The 21,095-nt window shown below is 38.8% G+C and overlaps 1 protein-coding gene across 2 annotated transcripts in view; it reads left to right on the top strand.

Moving 5' to 3' along the window:
- The window catches only part of ANKRD44 (ankyrin repeat domain 44), a 204,563-nt gene that overhangs the window by 79,533 nt on the left and 103,935 nt on the right, over positions 1-21,095 (top strand). The window contains exons 9-11 of one of the 2 annotated variants that reach the window (XM_011997192.1): positions 8,707-8,821; positions 18,614-18,696; positions 19,871-19,934. In XM_011997192.1, the coding sequence (XP_011852582.1) occupies positions 8,707-8,821; positions 18,614-18,696; positions 19,871-19,934 (262 nt within the window). Of the gene's footprint in view, positions 1-8,706; positions 8,822-18,613; positions 18,697-19,816; positions 19,935-21,095 lie in introns of both variants that reach the window. The other variant, XM_011997191.1, reaches the window with a different exon arrangement.

Genomic DNA, 21,095 nt, shown 5'->3' with positions numbered 1-21,095 from the left:
CATTCTAGTGAAGCTGTAGGGGAAAAGAAATCCTAACAAATTTCCAGTGAGCCAAGGAAGGTAAAACAGAAATTAACTGTGCAATACCCACTATTCCTAATTTGAAATATGTGCTATGCCTTTGACATTCATTTCGTTGAAAAGGCCACTGTGTTTTATTTTGCTGAATGTAAATAAAGGAGGCTGGGGGGAGTGACCCTAGTCTCTTTTGAGCACGTCTCTTATGCCACAGTATCTCTCAACTGTTTTTCAGAAATAATGTCCACCCCCCTTTAAAAACAAACAAAACTTTTAGAAACAAACAAAACTTAAACAGGTTGGTTCCCTTTTAGAGCAACTTCAAGCTCCAGAGACAAGGTTGGAGGGAAAACAACTTATCTCCGTCTAAGCACTGCCTTCCCCGCAGGTTCATCCCTGTGTGTCAGGCGGTGCTGGTCATCTCCATGACGCATCTCCCCTCTGTCCTGCTGGCATGCTTACAACGGTCCCAGGGGACTGCTGGCAGCTTTGACCTCTCCAAGAGCCATGTGGGCTGGAAGACTTCCATGTCCTGCCTTGCTAGACTTTTTTTTTTTTTTTTTTTTTAAGACACTGTCTCACTCTGTTGCTCAGGCTGGAGTGAAATGGGGTGATCTTGGCTCACTGCAACATCTGCCTCTTGGGTTCAAGCGATTCTTGTGCCTCAGCCTCCTGAGTAGCTGGGACTACAGCTGCGCCACCATGCCCAGCTAATTGTTGTACTTTTAGTAGAGATGGGGTTTCACCATGTTGGCCAGGCTGGTCTCGAACTCCTGACCTCAAGTGATCTGCCCACCTTGGCCTCCCAAAATGCTGGGATAACAGGTGTGAGCCACCACACCCTGCTGTTGCTAGACTTTTGAGCTGGGGGAGACCTAAAAGAGACCCTGTCTCTTATCCTCTGTGTTCAGGGGATCTTTGTTTCAGAACCTCCCTCATTCTTGGTTGTCCTGGCATCTTGCTTATGGATTGGGTGGGGTCCAGTGGCCTGAATTGGTAAGGATATAGTGGCTATAATATATAGCCTATTATATATAATGATAAAGCTAAGTGATAATGATAAAGCCAAGTGTTCACAGTGTGCCAGGCACTTGGCTAAACACCCCTTATAAAGCCTTTCAACCACCCTATGAGAAAGAGGTACTATTATTATCTCCATTTCAAAGATGAGGAAACTGAGGCAGAGAGGTTGTCACTTGTGTCCGGATAAATGGCCAGTATGTTGTGGAATAGGGATCTGAACACAGGCAGTCTGACATCAGAGACTGAACTCTCAACCACCACTCTTGTAAACATGACCTCCAGAAACCAATGGTGTTTTAAAAAAATTCCTTTTAAAATTGAATTCTGTTTACTCTGAGAGTCACTTATATTTGAAATAGAGTTTTCCCTGTAAAAGGATGCTTTGGTATTCTCTTCTCTCAACTGACAGTTTTTTTGCATTCATAACACATGTGAGAACTGTGAATTCTTCCATTTGACATTTTTTTAAATGCCCTTGGGGAGAAGAAAAGGAAGTTCTTTTTTTACCTCCTGTTCGTTGACTTCCTTCTGGGAAGAATCCTGGGCTGTTGCCGGGACCCTCCCTCTCCAGAAGCTCATGCCCCTAGGACCTGGTGTCAGTCCCCCCAGAGTGGGACATCACCCACAGGAGCCGCTCTGTCCTCCAGGACCACATGGGCACAGCATTTGGCTCCCCGAAGCGACTAAATGTGCTACTGAGGAATGTTTTTTGTATTTATTTGTTTTGTTAAATTGCATTGGTGTTTGGACTTTGAATAGCTTTCTCTGCTTCGCTGACTGCTCTCCAGTCAGGATTACTAGTTTTCATAACTTTGTTTTTCCAGAATCATCCAGCTTTGGTACGATAATAATGAAAAAAACAAAAAAAAAAACCCACTCTATTTTAGTTAGTAAGCAAAGACTAACTCTGCTATCCAATCACATTGTTTGTTGTCTGAAGCTGTGTTGTCACAGCGAGAGAGGGAAAGGAACTGAGTGAAGACACCATGTGGTGTCCGGAGGCATTTGACCTCACCATTGGCCCTAGGCACCCCCCTCAGATGTGGTCCAGCAGGTTACACAAGTTCAAAAATGATGTTTTCTTCACAGAAGCTTTAAAAATAAATAGAGTTTGAAAAGGAAGAGTCAAGTTCTAGGTTAGGATGAGTCAGTGTGAGATTTTTGACCCTTTGGCTCACAATACTTCCAAGGCAGCTTAATAAGCTGACCATTCTTGTTTGTGCAGTGAAAAACTAATTTCAGATGAATGCTTAGAGGATGCTAATTAATTATCCTTTCTGACGTTCTCTGCATACATCTAAACTGGCAAATGTTTATTTTCCTCACTGGTTGTCAATGATCAATCACCAATATTTAACTTGCAACCTTCAAATGACAAACAGTAAAGATATTTCATTTGCATTTCAAACAAGTTTTAAAAATTTTCAAATGAAAATGAAAAGGTTTGTAGAGTGATTGTAAGATAGAAATGCAGTTATGTAGAGATGCTGTTTAAATAGAAAACATGTTTTCAGATAACAAATAGAGTCTCTCTTTTATTTTTCCACTAAGTTATGATGATCTCCTTATATATATATGTGTGTGTGTGTGTATATATATATGTGTGTGTGTGTATATATATATATATATTTTTTTTTAGACAGAATCTTGCTCTGTTGCCCAGGCTGGAGTGCATCTCAGCTCACTGCAAACTCTGCCTCCCGGGTTCACTCCAGTCTCCTGCCTCAGCCTCCCGAGTAGCTGGGACTACAGGTGCCCGCCACCACGCCCGGCTAATTTTTTGTGTTTTTTAGTAGAAACGGGGTTTCACCATGTTAGCCAGGATGGTCTCGATCTCCTGACCTCATGATCCGCCTGCCTCAGCCTCCCAAAATGCTGGGATTACAGGCGTAAGCCACCACACCTGGCCTCCTGAAATATATTTTAAATGATAACAAAAGCATATATGGACAATAATTATCTTTCTTTCTTTGAGATAAAATCTTGCGTGTAGCTCAGGCTGGAGTGCAGTGGCACGATCTCAGCTCACTGGTATCTCTGCCTCCCGGGTTGAAGAAATTCTCCTGCCTCAACCTTTCAAGTAGCTGGGACTACAATCGCTTGCCACCACACCTGGCTAATTTTTGTATTTTTAGTGGAGATGGGGTTTCGCCATATTGTCCAGGCTGTTCTTGAACTCTTAGCCTCAGGTGATCTGTCCACCTTGGCCTCCCAAAGTGCTGGGATTACAGGTGTGAGCCACTGTGTCTGGCCAGTTATCTATATTTTTACAGTTTTAAACTGACTTGTAAAATGAAAGCAACGACTACAAGAAAAAACTTTTATCAGCTCAGACCCTCTATTCCACCCTTCCTGATAGTTTTCACTCTTCCCTTTCTCCACCCAATTTTTGGCATATTTGAGACTGGTAAACCTGGAGGCTCTAACACTTTTTAAGAATGGTTTGGTGACTCTTGGCTGGGAAGGATGTGGATTGATAGAGTGTTTGTCCAGATCTCTGCAGTCTGGGAATCTGTCCCATATCTCCCTGGATCAGTTCGACAGTTGGGGCTTTTAGGCAGACCACCATGGGCAGCTCTGATACGGATACGTGCACATTGAATTGCTCTGAGGTATCTATGGGAATGAGGTGGCTGCCTGTCTCCAAAGCTACCATCAAGTCATAAAATGAATTGATCTCAACTGGACACTTCTAAATTCAGGCCATAGTTAACTGTCTGTTGAGTCCCTAGATGATCACAATAACTAGCTTTCTTTTATTATTTTTCCTGATTATAAGAGTAGTACATGCTCACTGTAAACTAAAATTAAGTCATGAAAGAGATTCCCTGTGGTCCCCACCAATGTGTCTCCTCAGCCCTATCCCAAGAATTTTTATTGGCAGCTTGGTGACACTTCTGGATTTTTCTATGTATTTAAGAATATATGTAAAGATATTTAATTATTACTTTACAAAAGTGATCATACTTTATTATTTGGACAATTTATTTTAAAAATAAGGCCAGATGCGATGGCTCACACTTGTAATCCCAGCACTTTGGGAGACAGAGGCAGGCAGATCGCTTGAGGTCAGCATTCAAGAGCAGCCTGACTAACATGGCAAAACCCCATCTCCACTAAAAATACAAAAATTAGCTGAACGTGATGGCATGCGCTTGTAATCCCAGCTACTCAGGAGGATGAGGCAGGAGAATCACTTGAACTGGGGAAGCAGAGGTTGCAGTGAGCCAAGATCGTGCCACTGAACTCCAGCCTGGGCAGCAAGAGCGAGAGTCTGGCTCAAACAAACAAACAAACAAACAAAAAAACCTAAAAAACCCCAAAATAACAACAACAAAAAACCCCACTGTAACACAGAAACAAAGATTTGAAGAAAGATCAGTATTTCTATTCAAGTTCCCATTTATAGTTCTCTGTCCCAGTCAGTTAAAAAGGGATTCCCTTTTTGTAAACAGCTATTAAGTTACAAACCCCTAAATGGGTAAACTTATCCGCAGCAAATTGATTTTCAAACAAAATTCTACACATGGAAGTCTTGAGAATAGAGGGACGCATCCAAAATCCTGTGTGTACTAATTGGAGTTTTTGAAACAATTGTCCCCTTCACAAAGCGCACACATTTTGGTAATCATTTCACTTTGTAGCAAATATTCTTATACTCTAGCCCTGTGTTTTGCCAGTACACCTGGCTAGAAAAAAGCATTGTTTGCTGAAAACAAATGTTGGGGAGTTATTAGTTATAATGGCCAATAGTAGGATTCATTGGAATGAAGGACCATATAGATGTGATGAGGACCTTATGGACGGTCTTATTACAAGGAACAGTGTCCTGGCCTGGAAGGTGATGCTCTTTCCCCGGATCTGAGAAGACTCTCAATGGCTTCTTTTTGGCACAGTGCTCGAGTATACTGCTGATGGGAATGCTAATGGGCACAGCCTTTCTCAAAAGCTTGTTGCCAGTATGTATCAAGGGTCTCCATACTTTTAGTCCAGTAGTCCTACTTTTAAAAATGTTGCTGGCTGGGCGTGGTGGCTCACGCCTATAATTCCAGCACTTTGGGAGGCTGAGGCAGGTAGATCACTTGCAGTTGGGAGTTCGAAACCAACCTGGCCAACATGGCAAAACCACATCTGTACTAAAAATACAAAACTTAGCTGGGCATGGTGGCAGGCACCTGTAATCCCAGCTACTCGGGAGGCTGAGGCAGGAGAATCATTTGAACCTGGGTAGGGGAGGTTGCAGTGAGCCAAGACTGCATCACTGCACTTTAGCCTGGCAGACAAAGCGAGACTTCATCTCAGGGGGAAAAAAAGGTTACTAAAGGAAATCATCTGAAATGTAAAGACTATTTGTAAATATGTTCATTCTTGTGTTTTTCTTAATAGCAAAGATTTGGATATGGCCTCAATGCCTATTAACTGGGGACTTGCTAAGTAAATTCTCTAGATACTGATATTATGTAGTCATTTACAATTATATTAATGAAAAAAATTAATGACATGGAAAGGTTTGTAATGTAACATTAAAGGAGAACATAGAATTAAAAAACTCTTTCTACACCAGGAACTCAACCGTGGGAAAATTCTACACACACATACACACATACCCACAACTGGAAGGAAATATTCCAAAATACTAGTACTGACTATCTTGGATAATCAGTGAATTTATAGATGACTTCTGGTTTCTTCTTTATATTTCTATTTTACTGCATCTTCTAAATTTTCTACAATAAGAAAATACTTTCTCAATCAGAAATAAGGTGCTTAAAACAAATGTATCACCTCTTTCTAGATTGATTGAAGCCATTCATATATTTCTATTTCTCAGGGTCTTATATTACTTATCCTAGCATATATAGATGTGTGTATATGGTTTAGATGTCAGTATTGTGTGTATGTTTATGGACATACACACAAACTTAGAAAAATGAGCAAAAGTCATGAAAAATAGTTTACAGAAAAAGATAAACAAATGGTCCTTCTGTAATTATGAAAAGATGTTCAACTTCCCTCATATAAGAGAACTTCCCTTATAATAAGAGAAATGCAAATGAAAGCTGCAGAGAGATTCCAGCTCTCACCCATTAGACAGCAGATATTCAAAAGCTCGATGAGGCTATAAGGAAAAGTGCTTCTCATACTGTGCTGGTTAGAGTGCAAAATTGCACAGTGCCTACAGAGAGAAATCTGGCAAAATCTAACAAAACCACATATTAATTTTCCCTTTGACCTAGATATCTCCCTTCTGAAACTTTACCTTGAAGATACATCTAACACATATGAAGCAACATACGTATGAGATTATTCACTGCAGCATTCCAGATAATAGCAAAATGTTATTTACAACCTAAATGCTTATCCATAGGACATGAATGTACTAAACTAGTACGACTGTGCAATGGAAAACAATAAAACTGTACAAAAATCAGGAAGATCTCCAATAAGTCATCTTTAGAAGTGAGTTATAGGATACACTGTTAAGTAGGGGGGAAATTCTTTTTTTTTTTTTTTTTGCAAAGAGAAGCACAGAAGCATAAACTAAAACTAATGAAAATGATTACTATAGGATGTGTATGAGGGTGAAGAGGAAGGGATAAGAATGAGTAAGCCTTTTCAAAAATATTTTAACTTTTGAAATGTAAGTATTTTACATATTATTAAAATATGTAATAATATTTTATTATTAAAATAAAATAAAACCCAGTGAAAAAATTTGAAAGCAAACAGAATCAAGTGAACCTAATTTATATTGATAATATAAGCACACAGTAAAAAATTCAGATAAATTTTGAACAAAGTACTCCCTACATATGCTAAAAATTATTGTGGAAAAGTCTGTTGGGAAATCAGATATCTGCACAGTCTCAAAGTATCACCCCACAGATTGCTGGTTAATTACAAAGGGGAAAAGATATTTTTGCAGTAAGTGTACTGGCAGACACCACCTTAACCAATTAAAAAAAAAAAGCCTTGTTTTTAATTGTGGTAAAATATATATAACATAAAATTTATCATTTTAACGATTTTTAAGTGTACAGTTCAGTGGTATCCAGTGCATTCCCGCTGTTGTACAACCATCACCGCCATCCATTTTCAGAACTCTTTCTTTTCCCAAACTGAAAGTTGGTACCCATTGCAAGTAGTCAAACTTTGCATCGCCTGGTAATGGAGTTACTGTGTGTGTGCTAAGAAAATGCAGTGGGAAGCACGCATCTGCTCTGGGCATTATTGCCAAAATGTTTAGCCTGAATCTAATAATGAAAAAACCAAAAGACAACTCCAAAATGCAGAGCGTGTGACACAACTCGTGGTTTGGCCTCCAATAATATCAACGACATGAGAAACTTAAAAAAAAAAAAAAAAAAAAAAAAGCCAGGAGGATTGTCTTGGATTAACAGAAACAAAGAGACGTGACAACCGAGTGCTATCAGGGTATTTTATTGGATCCTGGATTAAAACAAGATAACTGTTATAAAGCACATTTTGGGGACAGTCTGAGAAATTGGAATATGCACTAATATTACATAAAATTATTTTATGAATGTTAAATTTCTTGGGTAAAATGATGGAATTGTGGTTATGTGCAAAAATGTCTTCGTTCTTAGGAAAAACATACTTAGTGGTAAAATGTTATGATATCTAGCTTCTTAAATGGTTCCTCAGATAAATGAATGATGAATAGACCATTGTACATATACACACACACACAAAAGGAAGAGGAAAAAAGAAATTTAGTGAAATAAAAACTGGGGGAAGAGAAGGCAAAATAAAACATAATGACAATATTATTAAAAGAAGTATGGATGATTATTGTCATAGTTTTTATAAATATAGGCATTTTCAGTCTATTGTCTATGCTTTTACTCATTTTAGTCATAATATTAAAATACTATAAGCTAGATCATCAAATTACATGAAATCATTTCCTGAACTCTCCATCCCCTTTGGTTCTTATGTTATAGGTCTTTAATTCAGGAGGGACAATTAAAATTAAACATGTCTTCAGAATTACACTTTATGGGATTTGAATACATTGTTCATTCAGAGCAGGTGTTTAGTTGTGAGATTTGGATCCTTAACTAAGACAATATGGAAAGATTTCTCAAAAGCATTTCTTTTTCTTTTTCTTTTCTTTTCTTTTTTTTTTTTTTTTTTGAGATGGAGTCTCACTTTGTCACCCAGGCTGGAGTGCAGTGGCGCAATCTTGGCTCACTGCAACCTCCGCCTCCCAGGCCCAAGGGATTCTGCTGCCTCAGCCTCCTGAGTAGCTGGAATTCCAGGCATGCACCACCACGCCCAGCTAATTTTTGTATTTTTGGTAGAGACAGGGTTTCACCATGTTGGTCAGGCTGGTCTGAAACTCCTGACCTCGTGATCCACCCACCTCAGCCTCCCAAAGTGCTGGGATTACAGGTGTGAGCCACCAAGCCCAGCCTCAAAAGCATTTCTAATAGACTTCTGTCTACGCAGATCTACTACTACTACTACTGCTTCAGAGGGTGACTTGTCCCCTTTAAAAGCATTCTTGTACTTCAAAGCAAAGATGCACAACGGGAATAGGAAAGAAATCAACATTTCGTTGATACAAGAGACTAACTGAGAACGTAGCACCTGAATCAACCTGAATCCTTGCGTTATCCTGTATTAAAATATCTTTTTCAGGAGGTGAAATTGACTGTGTGGATAAGGATGGCAACACTCCTCTCCATGTGGCTGCAAGATACGGTCATGAGCTTTTGATTAACACCTTAATAACCAGCGGAGCTGACACAGCCAAGTAGGTTACCACAAAAATACGGTGGAATAATTGCCTCAAGTGGGAATACTGCTGAAAAGATTCTTCCATGCAGTAGATAGTTCCTATTTATCCAGCTTAAGGTGGATCTGTACCATTATACTAAATACAAATTACATTGTAAATAAATTAAGTGCCTTTTAATGACAGAAGCAAAGAAGAACCAATTTTATTTTTTAGCTTCATCCAAATGAGGTCTATTTCAGTGGTTTTGATTAAGGAAACTTGAAGTTTATTCCCAACTTTTCTTTCTAATATTCTTCTGTCCTTCCCAATGCTTAATATTAAACAGGAAAAGTAAAACATAACTGAGCCAATTCAAAATTTATTCAGAGTGCTTACTCAGCTTTTCTGTTATAGAGTACAATTGAGTCAATCTGCTGTGTAGGGAAGGGGGAACCTGACTTCATTTTGAACTTCAATTCCACAAAAATACATGAAGCATCTATGCTGGGTGCTATGGGAGATTTCAGAAGATGTAAGTTATCTAGTTTCAAGGAGCTCATAATTTTGTTCAGGGCCCAAGACCCACTTAAGTCAAAGAACTGTGCAACATCATATATCATAAAGTTCTAAATGAAGCAGACTTAAGTGGCAAATGTTTGGTGTAGACAATCTGTGTCACAGAATATAGACAGGGAGGAGAGAGCTCAAAGATGGCCAGTATTTTCTGAAAAGGCTTCAAGGAGAAGATGAATTTTAGCTAGGCTTTAGGGGCTGAGAATTATCTGAGTACAGCTAAGGGTGGCAGCCATCCCAAGCAGGGAGGAAAGCGGGAACAAAAGAGGCAAAGACTCCACACCAGGGAAGAGCTTGGCCTGACAGAGTAGAGAATGTGGTGATGCTATGCGCCACCCAGGGGCAGGACCCAGGGTGGTTGGGAGCCCAGGCTTTGGTGGGTGCTCCCTTGAGGCCAATCCAAGCTGCTTCCCTTGTGAGCAGTGTGACTTTAAGCCCCTTGCCTCATTGGAAAAATTGTAGTAATACTAAGACTTATCTATAGGTTTGTTATGAGGATTAAATGACTTAATTACTAGTAAAGCTCTTTGGTATCTGGTAAGATCTATATGAGTTCTACAAATACATCTGCTAAGGTTATTAAAAAGATAACCGATGTTAAAAGCTCTTTGAACAGTGCCTGGCACATAGTCAGCTATCAATATATGTTAGCTATTATTTTATTATTTAATAATAGGTAGTAGAACTAAATTAAAGAGGGCCTTCAATCCCTGAATAAAGAGTTTAGCCTTGATCACAGAGACTGTGTATAACAGTAACTGAATTTTTAGAAGAAAAACCATATGAGGGCAGTGTATCTTAGGAATTTTGTTTTATTTGTCAATTTTGTGCAACACAGTTGAAAGTCTTATACGAGAATGAGCTAAAATTGAAATGGTCTGGGGAAAATGTAGTGGGATCATGAAATCAGATTCACAGAGGGCCAGGTATTCTGGACTTAAAATGAATTTTGTGAAGCACTCTGGTAGATTGGCAGGGTATAATGGTTTATCTTCATCAGTCCAATATTAAGTTGAACTGGGTTCCAAACACCTCCCAGTCTAGTAATAGAGATAAGAACAAACACAAATGACTGTGTATTGTGAAGTTTGTTAAGATGGATGTTTGTCCCAGGCTGTGGGAACAGAGTGAGAGAGAGAGAGACACTAATTTTCTGGATCCCTGAGAAGAGACAATGTTGTAACAAAAGGAAGGATATGTAGGAGTTTGCTAGATGGACAGAATCATGGGGTAGAAAGAGAAATGGGAGCAAGGAAGAATATCCCAAGAAGAGGGAACAGTCGTTATAAAGACATAAACATGTGAACATGTTAAAAGCACATTTCTAAAGCTGGGTCATTGGATGTTTGGTGGGTGGAGTGGAAAGAAATGAGGTGGAAAGGCTGGAAGAGCCACATCTCAAAGGACTTTGCAAGTCCTGCTAAGGAATTAGATTCCATTCTGAGTCATTCGGAAGCTGTTAAAGAATTATAAGTGGGTGTAGAACAGGTTGTGTCTAATGATCCCATTTGTGTGTAAGAAAGATCCCTCTGATAGCAGTCCAGACATACTGGAGGCGGTCCAGACGTATTGGAGGCAGTCCAGGCTAGAAACACTTGGCAGCCTCTTGCAGATGTCCAGGGAAGAAAAGATGAGGTCTTGGGCTAAAGATGAGGCTGAGGGATGACAGAAGAGGAGAATGCTGACAAATAGTATTAGCAGTGGGATGTCTTTTTACAGAAGAGAGGGGAATCTGCTGTGAGCCAAAAGAGCTTTTTAATTGGGATGTTTTAAGTTAAAATAAGCCTCTCAGTTTTGTGGAAAGAGCTCTACGCTAAGATTCAGGATGCTCTTACCAGGTTCTGGAGTTCCCAACTAGATTGTGGATGTCCAAAGCTAGAGACTGCAATAAATGCTCAGTGTTAATTAAGCAGAAAAATATTTAGGCACCAACTGATTTTACCTGTGTTAATATTTTCAGTGGTATTTTTTTCAGCTTTGGGTTACTTGGGAAATTTTAGCCAAACAATTACGAATGTCTGATTTTCTTCTAGACTTGAATCCATTTTAGGAATAAAAATAAGCTGGACCCAATAGTTACTTTAAATTTTTCCGTAAAAACCATTTAATTCAATATGATTGAAATTCATTTCCTTGTAATTATTTTGCTTTCAATTTATGGAAACACAGACCATGTAGCAAAAATACCTTAAAAATAGCATTGTTGTTCAAGTAGCCTTTTCTTCCATTGTCTCTGCTATGTCCTAGGGACACAGATAAGGGAAACATTGTCTCAGTCTCAAAGAGCCATGTCTGCTTTCTTTGTCACAATGAATCTGGGGATGCGACATGCTACAATGCGACAATGGTTCCTTAGGGCAGTGATTGTATGTGTGTGTGTAAGTGCCTTTGTGTGTTTGTGTGTGTGGGAGAATGGAAACCACCCTAGGGCAAAATATCAAAATGAAGGGAAGAGTAATTGGAGAAGATTAAATTTGCCAAAAGCCTCTCAGAAAATCACTGTTCTCTAGGTTCCTTATAGAATTATTAAAAAGAAGAAAAATAGGCCTTTCATAAATAAGTGAAAAAACAAATAGCATTTGTGGAAAGAACCCATCTTCATTCATAAGCAATATAGCCAAACGTATTTAAATTAACTCTATATGACAAGTTTTATCATTATTACTTTCTTACGAATTTATTTGAATCTAAAGTAAACGTCAGCCCTTGACTAGAATGTTCTTTGTTATTCTTTTTGCTTCTCTGAACTTTAAGTCAGAGTCACTTCCTATGGTTTGACTCAGTGCTCATGCAACTTTACATAGTGTCAAAGCCGTTTGGTTTATCTTCTTTAATTTTGTTAGTTTGGGGATTGTCTCCAGGATTTTAATTTGCCTATTTGCTTACCAATTATGCATTCTTTTTCTGCCTCAACTGCAACAGAATTAGGGGTATGATAGTTTATAGATAGCTGGCTCTGACATTCATTCATTCATTAAATATTGGTTGAGGGCCTAAGTGGTACCTACGATGCCAGGTTCTGGGATTATAGAGGTCCCTGCCCTTGAGGAATTTATAATCTCCTGGGAGCAAGATTTAAACAAGCAATACAATCATGCACGCTAAGTGTAATGCCAGAGCAGTTGCTGGGTGCCACTGGGATGTGTGAAAACATATCTAAGATGTGGAACCCAGTCTCGCAAGACTAGAGAAGCAAGATGTAAAGGTTAACCAAGACTGAAGGGTGACTAGCAGTTAGCTCATAGTAGCAAGAGTCTTTTAGATCCTCAGTATATACTTGTTTTTATTATAATGATACATAAATATGTATAAACGTAAACTAGATAAACTCCTTAGGCTTTTGACACTAACAAATTAATATATTTAAAAATTACAAAATACATGCAAACAGAAACCAACACCATTCATGTTAACTGTACAATTTAGTAGTAGCAAACATTATGAGTGCTTCCCTCTGGGCACTGCTTTGAGGGGTTACATTTAACTTTCACCATAACCTCATGGGGTAAGTGCTATGATTATTCCCATCTTAAATGGGAATGTGTAAATGAGGCACAGAGAGGTTCAGTTACCTGCTCAAGGTCACAGAGCCAGTAAAGGGTAGAAATGGGACTCATCTTCGGTCCATTGGATCTGGACCCTCAGCTCCTGAGCACGTGGCTTGCTGCCCCTACATAACAGATGATGTGATAGTTCACATTTTGCCAAAGTGAAATCACCATTTGTGTAGGATTATGGTCCTGGTGGCTGAGGTGCAGGCTCTTTAGAGTTCAGTGTACACTCCAAGAATGGAGGTTTTGCAGTGGCTTAAAGTGGTGGAACAGTGGACTTGGCATGCAGCACAGAACCCCTTATTCAAACTACTGCCAAATTTTGTTTATATGGAAGGCTCAGGTACTGCATTATCGTTGGGCCTCCCTAGGTTCAGTCCTGTCACTTGTCTATTGAGCCCATCTTTATTCTTTTCTCACTGGCCCATGCCAGTACTACACTAACACCAGTGTGATCCTCAGTACAAACATGGGCACTGAAATTAGGCAGAGGTATGTGGTAATAAAGGGCCACTCCGATGAGCCAAAAAAATGCTTTTATGCCAGTTGTTTTAGATTATCATGAAAAGGAAAACACAGGTTAAAGATTCTCACCCAGAACTCTTGAGATCCCAAAGATATTTCCAGTGCTTCAGAGATGCACTGATTAATTGGAGAAATAATGGGAGAAGCAGGAGAGAAAGATAGGAGAGTTTCAGATAGAGGGACTGGTATGTGCAAAGGCCTGGGGGCAGGACAGAGCCTGGCACTTAGAGGAATGGAAACAAGTTTATTGAGATTCTAGAATATGCAGATTAGACAACAGCCAGATAGAGAAGGGGCCTCTCCAGTCACTTTAGAGTGTTTAAACTTGATTCAAAAGGAACCACTGAAAACATCTGTTCATTGCAAATAACAAGGACCAGGTCTCATGGCTGTCACTTAAGGGCGCATAATAAATACTTGGAATTGCATAGATAAAATTCATAAGAAATTGGTTTGTTTAGTTGGACTGATCATTTGGGTAAAAAATCAAAATCATCCTATTCTAAATTTAGGAAATGTTTTTGTCTCACCCACTCAGTGAGCAAAGCTAAAACAATCCCACTTTGCTGGGACACTTGTGAGGTAAATATTATAAAGAATTTAGACACACAGAAAGATAACAGAAATGTTAACTGATCATGATTCATTCTTGGCTTTTAAGGAATCATACACCTGATTTTAAGGAAGTACAACCTGATTACAACTTCAAAACTCATCTACTGCTGATTACCAGTTAAGCTTATATGGATTGCAAGGGCAACAATCATACTAACATGTGTGGTAAAGGATTTCCATGTGACTGAGGCTCCCTTTTAGCACTACGTGAACATTATCTCAATGGGTCCTTAACAGTTGCTCCATGATAGAGTCACTGTAATTATCTTATTTTTCCAAGGAGGGAACCATTATGCACTCGCCAAAGATGAAGTAGATAGCAAGTGGCAAAATGAGGACTCAAACCCCAAGTTTCTGACTCTGTCACTTTAATCATATGTTCTTTACCCACATGGCCTAAAGAAGGCGGCTCTAGAAAAGACTGGATGTAGGGAGGGCAGCCACGTCTCCCTGATGCCAAGGGGAAAGCTTCAAAGACCCCAAATTCTAATCGTGTGAAGGCTCTTTCTTCACTTCTAATAGCTCTCTGCAAGACAGGCCTGCAGACCTCATTGATTCTGAAATAACTGGGTAGGAGATGCCAACTAACAGCTAAATTAGAACTAGCTAATATGAATGTGTTCCATTAATTTAATGACTGGTCAAATAAATGTGGCAATTTAACCGGAATTGTTCTCCTCTTCCGTGTAACTTATGCATTGTTAACTTTGGTGTGATTTGGCACCTCCATTCTTGATCTTCCTTGACGTATACCTGATGAAGTAAGAGTGATGCTTCTTAATTGGTTAAGACAGCCAAGTTCTGATTTTCCTGCTAAAGGTTTTATAATCTTTCCTTTATGATAAGTCTTACTTTATAAAAATAAAGTAGTAATTTTATTTTGAAATACATAAATCATTTCTGAATTGATTCAGGGACACTGAATTCTGCTTTTCTTTTCTTTCCAATCTTGGCTTCAAACTTAGTTTTACTATTTGAACCATAGTTTCATATACAAGTGCAAATGCCAATAGTATTTGAGTCTACATGAATCTATTTTCAAATCCTGCACTGAAGTAGTAACTTTTTACTCACTGTGGAGTAAAAAATATATATCAAACATAATTTTTACTAGACCTTTTAAATTAGAGTGGTTCTATCTCTCTCATCTTCTCAGGTTTGTAAGGAGCAGTGAAAAAAAATCAGGGAACGTAGAATGTGATGAATTATACAAAGATGGGTTTTAAGTGGCAAGATTGATTGGAAATATTGATAATGAGGTTTATGGAATATATCATATTGTTTCTGTTATACTATCACTTATACTTTTTGTTTGTCCCAAGTGGTTTCTTATAGAGTTTGATGCTATTTCCTCAAATTCATTTGCTTGTATTGTTTTACATAAAGATATATATGGAACTTTATAAACTATATTGTATATATATTATGTGTATATATATTTTTATTTTTGGGTGTGTATGAACATATTTGTGTGTGTGTGTGTGTTTGTATGTATGTATGCATTTAAAGAATGAGAAAGGCTCAAAGAAATCTTGAGAAATCCAGTCCTTGATTCCAGGCACATTCTTTCAGGAATGAAAATATTCTATCCATTTTCCTTTTCTAAATGTCCAGATATATTTAATCACATATTTTTGCCTTAAATTCCCAAAACAAATAAAACGATTAGGTAAAATCACATTAACTTTAGCTTCCATTTAATAAGGAGGTTTTAAAACATGTTATGCATTAAAAAAAAAAAAAAGAATGTATCTCTCGAATCAGGAGGGAACAATATAAATAATAGCATAAGTAGAAAAGCTTCTCTCCTATGCCCCAACTCCCTCTCCCTTTTCAGAACATCAAGGTCATCACTGATGCAATTGCATTTCAGAATTTTTTTTTGGTAAATGATGAGAGAGGCAATTACAAGCAGTTCTTCTCCACATGACGCTGCCTGGAAGACGCGCAAATTGCATCACTTGATGGATGCCAGCTATTATACACACTGGGCTGGAATCTCCATATAGGGAAAGGAAAACAAACAGAGGGAAGACTGAACAAAACCACCTTTAAATAGGAAGAAGCTATTATGGAAAGAGAAAACAGTGGCTAATTGCTGACAGAATTGAATTTTGCAAAACACTGAATACCATGAAATGTCTGTGAATGTGTATATCCTTTTACACAGTCACACACACATCACCATAATAATTTTTGAGATGGTAAATAAAATGTATGTACCCAAAGCTTAACAAATTCAAATCATACGTTTTCTTTATGAAGCATGGAGTCTGAAAATGGGCCACTTTGTGCCAGAGAGGAGACTTAGGCATTTAATGCTGCAGGGTGTAAACAGATACAGTCCCATACTTGTTTGTATTAAGTAGAAGGTTTTAAAAAGCTGAAATGTATTATTTGATTAAAATGAGGTGTTATGAGAAGTGGTCACTAACATTATAGATGCTTGTAAGTACACAGGAGCCACCTGGTGATGCTGTTTGTTATGAACCACAATTCAGCACATGGCTTTGGGTCCTTGTTGAAGAAGATGTAGTAGGGAAGATGAGGAGGATTTAATCCCGAAGGCAAAAAAGTGCTGCCATCAGAAGGCTGCCTGTCCCTTAAGAGGTCGTCCTGGGGACTGTGTCTTAGTGGGGGTCAGTCTATAAAGTCCTTTTCTAGATTCTCTCGTTAATACTACTAGGTTTATGAAATATAAGCAAAGTAATGTTTGTTAGCCCCAATTGTGTTTTTGTGACTGGTATTGTGATGTGGGTTAATGTGCAACATAAAAATTTATTAGGAAGATGAAGTTTGATCAGCAAAAGGCAAACATTAGTTTTTATTCTCATCCAAAACTTTATTCTCAACAATGTAGCCATGATTAACCCCTAGCAAAGTGCTTGGGACATAATACAACAATAATATTTGTTTATCAAATCAAGACATAAAACAAGGGCTGAGCGTGGTGGCTCATGCTTGTAATCATAGCACTGTGGGAGGCCAAGGTAGGTGGATTGCTTGAGCCCCGGAGTTCAAGACCAGCCTGGACAACATGGCAAAACCCTGTCTCTACAAAATACACCAAAAAATTAGGTGGGTATAGTGATGTGTGCCTGTGGTGGTCCGAGCTACTCAGGAGGCTGATGTGAGAGGATCACCTGAGCCCAGGGAGGTCAAAGCTGTAGTGAGCTGTGATTACACTGAAGCAGAATATTTCCCTGACCACTTTGTGGTACTTGTGACAGGGGTACCTTGTTTACTCAGCCTGCCACTCTCAACTCCTCGCTGGAAGGAACCCGTGAGCGAATGAGCATGGGAACTAGAGTGAATGAGTGCTGGAACCAGCTGGCTGCTTTGGCACTGGCAGGAGTGAACTCTGTGCAGGCCCTGCAGCGGCATCCAGGCGGGGGTGCCTGCAACTCCCAAAGCCCCCGAGGGCATGTTACAGTGCTCTTTGAACTCTGCCGTCCATGGTTGGGTTAAGTGTTAACAGCTCAGTGGGTCCTTTGCCTTTTTGCATGAGGCAGCTGCCCTCCCCCAGCGAGGGCAAAGGGCCAATGTGACAGCCTTTTATATCTGCACTTGTGGCTCCTGAGTTCTCGTTTGGCATCCAGGAAAAATGAGGTCTCACAAACAAATCAAAGGATGATAAATGCAGGGGATTTTATTGCCGATAAAAGTGACTCTCAGTGGGAAGGGGAGCTGAAAAGGGGACGGGATGGGTAGATAATTCCCTGAAGTCCAGTTGTCTCTGGCCAGATTGTCCTCCAAAGTTATGCCATCAGGCTGTCTCTCTGAAATCAAGCTGCTTCTCTCTGACATTCAGCCATATTCTTGTCTACTAGCTGAGTCTGGGGTTTTTATAGACACAGGATTCGGTGGAGGAGGGCCATGGGTGGTTTAGGAAAAGGCAACATTTGAGTGGGAAAACAGGGATATAAGTTCTCACTTTGGGGCACAGTTTCAGGCTTTTCAGCTTGAGTATGGGGTTTTGCTCAGAACCTGCCCTTTTCTGCCTAGAATTTCTCTGCCCCCTGCCTCTATCATTGTATCAGCACCACTGCACTCCAACCTGGGTGACAGAGTGAGACTCTGTCTCAAAAAAAAAAAAAAAAAAGTAGAAAAAAAAGAAAGAAAGGAAACAGGTTGCTTTTCAAACTTGAGTTTGTTTTGCTCAGTATTGTTATCTCCAGCCCTTAGCATAGTCTATGATGCTTAGAAAGTGTTGAATAGATGAATGAGAGAATGAGACATACAATTGCCAAGGTGAAAGAAAATGAGAGGGAAATTAATTTTAAATTTAAAGAGTCATGCTTTATGTGAAACAGATTTTTTTTTAAATATACATTCCTATGGCAATGGGCTTTTAGTTATGGTTTTGATTCAGGCATTTATTATTTTAAGATAGAAACTGGTTGCATAATTATTTATTGAATGGAAGAATTACCGAATTATTTCAGCCAAGACTCCCTACACAAGGTGTTGTTAATTTTCATCAGAGAATCTAGGAAGGTAATTGTCCTTCCGCACTTATCTTGAGATCTGTTGCCGTGAGTGCCTCTGTTTTCTTACTCCTCAGGTGTGGAATCCATAGCATGTTCCCTTTACATTTAGCTGCCCTAAATGCTCACTCTGACTGCTGCAGAAAGTTGTTATCATCAGGTAAGTAAAACCATTAGCAGAAATGAGGCTTAATGTGTCCTGTACATGAGTCAATGGCTTCAGGTGTCTGGTCAGAGTGAGTGGCTGCCTGTGCTTCATGTCATTACCTGACTTGTCAGGATGAGTTGTGTTCCTCAACTAACTGCATGTGACAGCTCCCAACAATCCTTGGTGTTAAAGCTGTTTGAATGTCATTATTCCTGCCCCAGAATGAGAATCTTGCCTGCTTTTCAAGTTAAAGCTTGGGTGTTCTAGGGTGAAAAGAAGCAGGGATGGCCAGAGTTTATAGAAAAGTTACGTCACAGAAGAAGGAAAAGTCTTTGAGGTTTAAAATGATGGATTAGCATTTAATATTTTTCAACAAAGGAAAAAGGTTAAATACCCTACATCTGGTGGTAGAAAACGTCATGTTACTTTCCCACTCCCTGGGCATTGAAAAATCACTATGGCTGATTTCCTCCAACTAGGTTTAATTTCGATTTTTTAAATATGAGACTATTTGGAGCCAAGAGATTGTTTCTGGTTTGGAGCTTTGCTAATCTTTCTTATCACTACCTCTGCCAACTGTCATATATTAAGAAATTCCTGGGCTTTCAAAAGTGGTAGAGGTCTGCAAGGCAAAGATTGTTTATGAATTAATTCATCAGATATCCCAGAGGCATTTTTTTTTCCTTTAAGTACTTTACCTATGGCTGATTCTGCTTTCACTACTGTTGGCATGTTTAGAAAATAATCCCTGCATGCAAGCATGTTTCCCAACTCTTAAACCAACTGAAAGGTTGAAATATACTTCAGAAAATGTCTATTCCAGCATGCTAAGATTATTCCTTTGCCTCCATGTTTTGTCCATGAGTTCTATCTGCCTGTCGATTGCCCTACTTATCTCAAATTGGTTTCATAAATTTCTATCCTGGGATTAAAAAATGGGGCTGTGGTTCACCCAGGGCTGAATGTTAAAATAAATCCTTCTTGACTTCACGGTTCTTCCTATAAAATTGACAAGCTTGAGCAGTTACCATTCGTTTCCATGACAACCTCTTTCTGACTACAATTGCTTGCATTCTGGTTTTTCTACTAACTGATTTTTCTGTCTCTGCAATGTTTCTTGTGGTTTAACTAGGACAAAAGTATAGCATAGTATCCTTGTTTAGTAATGAGCACGTGCTGTCTGCAGGCTTTGAAATAGACACCCCAGATAAATTTGGAAGAACGTGCCTTCATGCTGCTGCTGCAGGAGGGTGAGTAGTTAGCAATTCTAGTTAATTTATGACTTAATTACTAATTCATCTTTATCGACTTAAGTTGTCTGTGAATCAAAGGCAATTTCCTTAGTAAAATAAGTAAGAATTATTTCTACCAACGATCAAATATCTCTATGTTATATTTCCCCACATCACGTGCATTTTGTTTCACCAAAGAAAAATTATTAGCCCATCTCAAATAACAAATAGTTTTTTTTTGTTTTCTTCTTTCTCTTTTCTTTCTTTTCTTTTTTTAAATTATAGATTTTCAGGCTATAGAATACGTATCTGTTACTCCATATACCAAAAGAAAATAATTTGAAATTTGTTCCTTGCTTTTTCCTCTTTTGTTGCTGGTATGTGGGTGATAATCAAAAGAATCAAGGATTGAATTAATTTATGTTCATTTATAGTCATTTTTTCATTATTTCAAATATCATTTTTAGTCTTTTAATGATTAAGTGTGAACATAGGTCAAGAAAACCCAAAAGACAGGCAATTCTTACCTTTTTTTTAAGTTGTAAAGAGAATTTTTCCTCAGCTACTTTCTTTTCACATACCAGTGGTAAGATTGAAGCTCTGATCAATATGTTATTGATATATGTGACCACACATTGACTAAACATGGCATCTCTTGGATGACCTTGTTTGGGGAAGATGTTGGTTCTTAATCAGGTTCCTGGTCCTTAAGGAACAGCAATGCTTCTCCATTTGTCATTTGTATATTACCGAAGTCATTACCTATTTATCAGAGGTGGATAAATGGTGACACTTTAGGGCTCCTTATTTACGTGAGTCCCTTCTGAATTCTTATAACTAGATTTGTAGTCATAATTTTGTATTATTTTTTAAAAAGACCCCTTCCCCCACCTCAGCCCCCACACTGTATGAGCTTCATGAGCCACACAAGTTGGATCTGCTACTGCCTTTGATCCTTTGGCATCATTCAGTAAGAGACAGGTGCTTTATATCAGCTGGGGTGCTATACCAACACATACTTATCTTAAAAAGTTCTTATATGTTATGATTGAAAGAGCTATTTCTCTGAGAAGGTAGCTATAAAGGGTGGGTGTAGGATGAGGAGAGCCCTACTCAGGTTTATCATTGAGATGATTTTTCTTATTTAAATTATAATAATAATTCCAGGCCACTTCTAGC

Source organism: Mandrillus leucophaeus, unplaced genomic scaffold, assembly GCF_000951045.1.
Source record: "Mandrillus leucophaeus isolate KB7577 unplaced genomic scaffold, Mleu.le_1.0 Scaffold532, whole genome shotgun sequence".
Classification (NCBI taxonomy): Eukaryota; Metazoa; Chordata; class Mammalia; order Primates; family Cercopithecidae; genus Mandrillus; species Mandrillus leucophaeus.
The sequence above is the reverse complement of the archived record's forward strand: the minus strand, read 5'-3'. Positions and strand labels throughout refer to the sequence as shown.